Below are 6,392 nucleotides of genomic sequence, written 5' to 3' on the forward strand. Positions count from 1 at the left end.
TTGGCCTGTTTAAGGGACTGGTTGACAGAGTCCCTTGGGAGGCAGTACTGATCTGCTTGAGAGTAGGAAGGCTCTCCAGAGGGATCTGGACAGACCGGATCGGTGAGCCAAGGCCCGTGAGGTTCAATAAGGCCAAGTGCCAGGTCCTGCATGTGGGTCACAGAAACCCCTTGCAGTGCAACAGGCTCGGGGAAGAGCAGCTGAAAAGCAGCCCAGTGGAAAAGAACCTGGGGGTGCTGGTTGAGAGTAGCTAAAAATGAGCCAGCAGTATGCCCAGGTGGCCAAGAAGGCCAATGGCATCCTGGCCTGTATCAGAAATAGATTGGCCAGCAGGATCAGCGCAGTGATTGTCCCTCTGTGCTTGGCACTGGTGAGGCTGCATGTTGAATCCTGTGTCCAGTTCTGGGCCACTCACAACAAGAAAGACATTGAGGTGCTGGAGTGTGTCTAGAGAAGGGCAACAGAGCTGGGGAAGGGTCTGGAGCAAAGTCTTATGACAAGCAGCTGAGGGAGATGAAGGGGCTCAGTCTGGAGAAGAGGAGGCTCAGAGGGGATTCTACAATTACCTGAAAGGAGATTGTAGTGAAGTGGGAATTAATCTCTTCTCCCAGGTGACAGGACAAGGGGAAATGCCCTCAGGTTGCACCACGGGAGGTTCAGATTGGATATTAGAAAAAATTTCTTCACCAAAAGGGTTGTCAAGCACTGGGCTGCCCAGGGAAGTGGTTGAGTCACCATCCCTGGGGGGTATTTAAAACATGTGTAGATGTGGCACTTAGGGACAGGGTTTAGTGATGGTCTCATCAGTGCTGGGTTAACAGTTGGTCTCTACAATCTCAAAGGTCTTTTCAAACCTAAAAGATTCTATGATTCCAAACTCAGGTCCTCTGGTACTGGCATGTGCTATAAAATAAAATAAACCCCCCATAACCTAATTAAGTTCAAGAGCCAGCAGAGCCTTAAATCCATTTCTCCTGAGCCCAGCTTTTCTATTACTTTGGAACAGACATCATTATCCTGCAGGACCATCTATATCTACAGAGAGAGTGGAGAAAGTGTCTTGCATTTGGTAGTAGCTATGTAGTATTACCTGAACGTATACAATACATAAATAGCTTACTAAACTGTTTTTGCTTCTGTTGTTTTCAAAAACCTCCACCAACTGCCCTGAGAATCATCCCTGCAAGCAGTAAGCTGCAGCTGGGACAGCAGTCCAGCCCAGGGTGCAAGCTGTGGTTCATATACAGCTATGCAGCCCTGCAGAAGCTGTACAGGGCGGGAGAGAAGGCAGCAGCTGAGGCTGCTCAGCAATGAGGAGCAGGTTACCTGGCCCAGCACAGCTGGAAGCTCTGCAGAAGCACTGCTGTGGACAAAATCCTGCCACTTAGCAAGTAGGTTTGGGAAGAGGTACCCAGAGGTGTTCAAAATGCCATTAGATAGTTTCTCCAGTTCTTGTTGAGAGGATGGGATTTAACAAACATACTCCTTAGCTGCTCATTCTGTCCTCACTGCTGAAGGACTGGCTCTCCTACACCACACAAATGCAGTCACAAGTTGTTTGCAGTGTGTCTAGGGGGAGTAGGAAATAACAAGAATCTTAGATAGAAGTTTCCTCTAAACAACCAAGGAAGGAACCACAGTGAGCTCTTCTGCAGCGGCTCTCAAAGTTTTCCCAGCACCAGCTAATTCTCTCCTGTGCGACAGCTGAGAAGAGGCCAGGTCACTGTGGGTGCATTTTGCTGAGCTTCTGGGTTTCCATTTATCTGCATAAGCACAGAAATGGTGGAAAGGCTGTTTTGTGCTATCCCAAGCACATTAAGACAACTTAGGCAGCAAGAGCAATGTGCTGATGAGGGCTCTTCTCAGCAACTACCCCTGTTGTGTTCAGAAGGTGACGTTGAGAGTTTATTCTAGAGGAATAAACAATTGAGAACATACTGCTGAAACAAAAGGTGCTGGAACGGACAATCTGATCAGCGATCATAACATTTCCACTGGAGTTACTCAACTTGAGCATCCACTGCACTGGTGACTGCACACAGCTAAACAAAACACTAGCTTATCCACACTGGCAATCTACCTTTGACTTACTTCAAAAGCCTTTACCTTTCTGCCAAATTCAAAACTCGTCAGAAACTATGAATTTTAAAATAAGTTCAGAAGTTGATAACACAGAAACATAATGCCTTGAAATAAGTCTGACTTGCAAATAAATCATTAAATGCATGACTAATTTTTCTACTTTACTAAAAAAATACTGGGCTCTTTCCCAGTACTGCCTGAACATGACCAAATTTAATTCAATTCTTTTTTCTCCTTACAATAACTTGGAGCAAGAACAGACATAACCCCAGATTTTATTTTGTTTTGTTCCAGACAGACAATCAGTAAAGAATCCAATGTTGCTGGGGGGATAAGCAATAGTATCTATAGTCTGAAAGCTCAATCAATGCTATTACAAACTACTGCAGAAATCTGTCTGCTGCATACAGTGTTACCGTAATTGGTAGCAAGCCTTCTTAATAAGGAGTCTAGTCAGTGAAAGAACATGCTGCATCAGTTCTTAAATATTGCATTTTGGGTTTTCAGTAGCATGAAACAGAGGAGATTAAGACAGTACTGCTCAGTTCATGCATCGGGCAGACAGTTTATCAGAAGGCACAATGCATGTGAAACAGCACTGTTACAGCTATGCATTCAACCAGGCTGTTGTCTCGGGGATGCAACTTGGCAGCCCCCTGTGCCCTTCAATTTTCTCTGGTCTGATCAGGCTTCAGAGCCCAACCTACCACATGCCTCTTTGGCAGATTTCCTGGACACAAGTCCTCCCTCTATTAATTCTTTGCAGAAATGGTACCCTACAACCCTGTTTCCCCCATCCCTTCCTTCCTCCACTGCTCCTGGCTGCTCTGTACAAAAATCCACCTAGCACTTCAGAGATCAGTAAGACAAGTCCAGCTGAGTCCTGCCTTGCAGGGAGGCTCAGGTCAGGAGTGCATATTCAGGAGCTGGGCTTCACTGGGTTAAGCCAAGCATACGCCAACTGTACTGCTAAAGTATTCATGGGTTTGCACTTACATTACATAAAAAGAATAAGAGATTGCACTTTCAGAAACTGGTGCTGTACGTAGACTTCATCCACCCCCTTTCCCTTTCCATCACCCAGTAGGAGTGACAATGCACTACAATAGCCTTGGTTCATTTTCACACCAGCTTTACCTCAGCTGGCTTGGTCAGATCCTTCCTTTCCTGGGGCAGGACTTTGCATTTGTCCCTGTTCAACCATGAGGTCCCCATGGATCAGCCCCTTCCTTCAGCCTGGTGAGGCCCCTCTGAACAGCAGCCCAGATCTCAATGGTATCACCTCTCACCCTTGCCTCAGTTTGAGGCCATTGACAGCTCAATAGAGATGCCACTACCTCTTCCAGGTCACTAATTAAGGCATTTAACAGGGCAGATGGTAGGACAGGCCCTACAGCAACATCACTTGCCACCAGACTCCAACAACTATTTCAATGGGGAATTCAGAGACTGAATATAAAGCTCAGAAAAATACTTTGGGAGACTGCTGACAGCCACTCACTGGGATTAACAGGAGGGTCAGGAGCAGGTGCTGGGCTCCATCAGCTCAGAGCGGCCACACACCTTGGTGCCTGAACTTCCTGAGCAACTGTGGCTGGTCCCTCCAGAACCAATGATGGAGGCAGCAAGAGCAGAGAATGACTACAGTAGGAAACACCCTCTCATGCAGCTGCAGCAAACAGCTTTTTCTGAGGAGCTCTTTATGAAAGCCAAGATGCCCAAGGCAAATGCCAAGCCCTCCACCACAGCTTGCAGAGCTCTGGGCAAAGTAGACATGTATAGACTCCTGCTTTCTAAAGCCTTGACCATCTCACTGTTTTCAAGATGGCACACTACTACTACTCAAACAAAGCAGACATACCAGCTAAACACGACTGACAGTCACCATACTGGGAACGGGGGGGATGCCTTGGAGGGGAGAGGAACCAGGAACAGGCAGATTTCCTGCAGAAATCTTCTCCCCCTTTCCACGAGGCACTACTGTAATGATGTTCCCAGGAAGAAGAATTGTAAATAAGAGTTAAATGTTCAGACAAGCATAGTACAGTGCCATGCATTGTTATAGCTTTAAAAGGATATTTGTTCAATTATTTTTTCTGTTTTACTTCACAGAAAACTCAAGGAAGGGATTGCTCCATCATTCAGGAACACTAATAAGGTTTAAATTATGCTTTAGAGCTCTGTCTCTCCTCTTGTTTCATGACTCTGCCTGGACAAGTCACCATGGAAAGAAGTAAGCCTGTTCTCCTAAAGGAGAAATTGTACAAATGGCAGCAGGAGTCACATAAGTACATACCAGTGAAAACTCACTGGAACTCTGGCTAAAAAACAGCTGCTTTTTAGAGTACCACGTGGCAAACACTGTACTCTGATGCTGTCACTCTTAAGAGCATTCAGATGTGTTACAAACAGTAAATACACATGGATACCCCCAAGGAATGTATGTGTACAAGATGTGTGCAGTATCTCTGACTGTTACACTGTTGGGAAAATTCAAGTAAACTTCGTAATTTATAAAAGAAAGGCACTATATAAAAAAACCCCACCCAAGTGGAGCATCTCATCCACTGCACTCAATGGCCAAGAGGAGCTACTGCTATACTAGAGCTACTGGCCTGTCCCACAGGCACAACAGCACATGCCTGTGGACCGCAGGATGCACTATGGTACCAAGGACGGGAACCAAAACAGACAAGATGAGTTATGTCAAAAGATTCTCACAGGAAGGCAGGTTGTCACTGTACTAGTTTTGCAGCTTCAAAGAGGGAGCTCATTGACGAGATAACTGGGTGGTACTTCACTGCCTGATGAACTAGTTTATGAATGGGCTGAGCATGTTAAAAAAGTATTAAGAGTATCTAAAGTAAAGCTCCTGTGGGTGTGCATTCTTCACACCTCTCTCCAATGAGTCGGCCTGCATCCCCCGTACATCCACACTCCTCCAGCCCACAGGGCCTGCAGTGGCTGTACAGGAAAGTGAGATCAGGTTCAAGGGCATTCAGGCTAACACCGAGCACACCAAAACACACACCAGCTCTTGCACACAGGCCATTGGGTACAACTACCACAGATACCAGTGATGCACTGCCTGGGGCTGAGCTCAGGTTGAACATGTAACGAAAATGGGGTCTGCATGGAGCATTGCTGCACCGCAGACAGAAACCCGCTCAATCGGCTGCCGACCCATCCCGCCGGACCGGGCCGGGCAAGCTGGCAGAGAGCAGGAGCCCGTACGCTCCAGAAAGGATGAGTCATAGTTTACACTGTCCACTTGTCTTCAGAAGCAGCACACTGCTCTCCGGTAGCCCCAGAGCCGCCGGGCTCCGCCGCACGGGTCTCGGCTGGCGGCAGCGGGATGCGGGGCTGGAGCCGCTGCCCGCGGCCGGTCCCGCCAAGCAGCGCTGCTGCTCCGTGCGCGATCCCCGCCGCCCGCACCGCCGCCTCCCGCCGCTCCCGCCGGGGCTCGGGGCGGGCCCGGGGACACGCCCGACGGCGCGGTCACCCCGAGCCCACCTGCGCGGCAGCGGACATCGCTCCCCGGCCCGCACCGCCCCGCACCGCTCCGCACCGCTCCGCACCACACCGCATCGCACCTCCTTCCTGCGGCTGGGCGCGCCCGGGCGGGTCAGAAGCGCCGTCTCCTCGCAGACCACGGCCACATCCTCCACGAAGACGCAGTCGGGGAGGCTCTCGTCGGCCGGCAGCTCCAGCACCTGCAGCCCCAGCTTGCCCCGCAGCACACCCACGTACAGCTGGTGCTCCCGCTCCGCGCGAGCGAAGTCCACCTCGGGCCCCGCCGACCTGCGCAGCGCTTGCCGACACAGCGACTCGGGCAGCGCCCGCACCACGGCGTGCGTGCAGCGGCCGAAGGCGGCGGGGCCGCCGCCCAGCCCGGCCATGCTGCGCGGCGGGAGCGGCGGCGGTTCGGGCGCGGGGAGCGGTTCGGGCGGCCCGGGCGCCGCCGGCCCTGGCAGCGGGGGAAGCGCCGCCCGCGGCCCGGCCGCGCCCCATTGGCTCCCCACCAGGCACATTTCCATGGGGCCGCCGCCGCGCGCGCCCCCATTGGCTGGCGGCGGCGGCCGGGCCGCGCCATTGGCCGCCCCCCGCGGTACCTGTGCGGGCGGGGCCGCGCCCGCCCCTCCCGCGCTCAGAGCGCCGTGCGGGGCCGGCGCCGTGGCACGGCCCGGGCAGCGGCGTGTCACCTCGTGGTCTCGGTAGGTCTGTGCAAAGGCACAGCTGCGCTGACAGCGCTCAAGCGCCGGCGTCCCGCAACGTTCCTACATCCATCCCAGCTGACGTGGGCACCGGGA

General features: G+C 51.8%; 1 protein-coding gene across 1 annotated transcript in view; it reads right to left on the reverse strand.

Annotated features, from left to right (window-relative positions):
• The window catches only part of DDAH1 (dimethylarginine dimethylaminohydrolase 1), a 58,787-nt gene extending 52,739 nt beyond the window's left edge, over window positions 1–6,048 (reverse strand). Inside the window, exon 1 of the mRNA XM_051804162.1 lies at window positions 5,676–6,048. Within this exon, the coding sequence (XP_051660122.1) occupies window positions 5,676–5,981 (306 nt within the window). The 5' untranslated portion in view covers window positions 5,982–6,048. The remainder of the gene's footprint in view (window positions 1–5,675) is intronic.
• Window positions 6,049–6,392: the final 344 nt, after the last annotated feature.

The sequence above is a fragment of the Manacus candei genome, unplaced genomic scaffold (assembly GCF_025592945.1).
Source record: "Manacus candei isolate 608988 ecotype Guabito, Panama unplaced genomic scaffold, ASM2559294v1 h1tg000005l, whole genome shotgun sequence".
Taxonomy (NCBI): Eukaryota; Metazoa; Chordata; class Aves; order Passeriformes; family Pipridae; genus Manacus; species Manacus candei.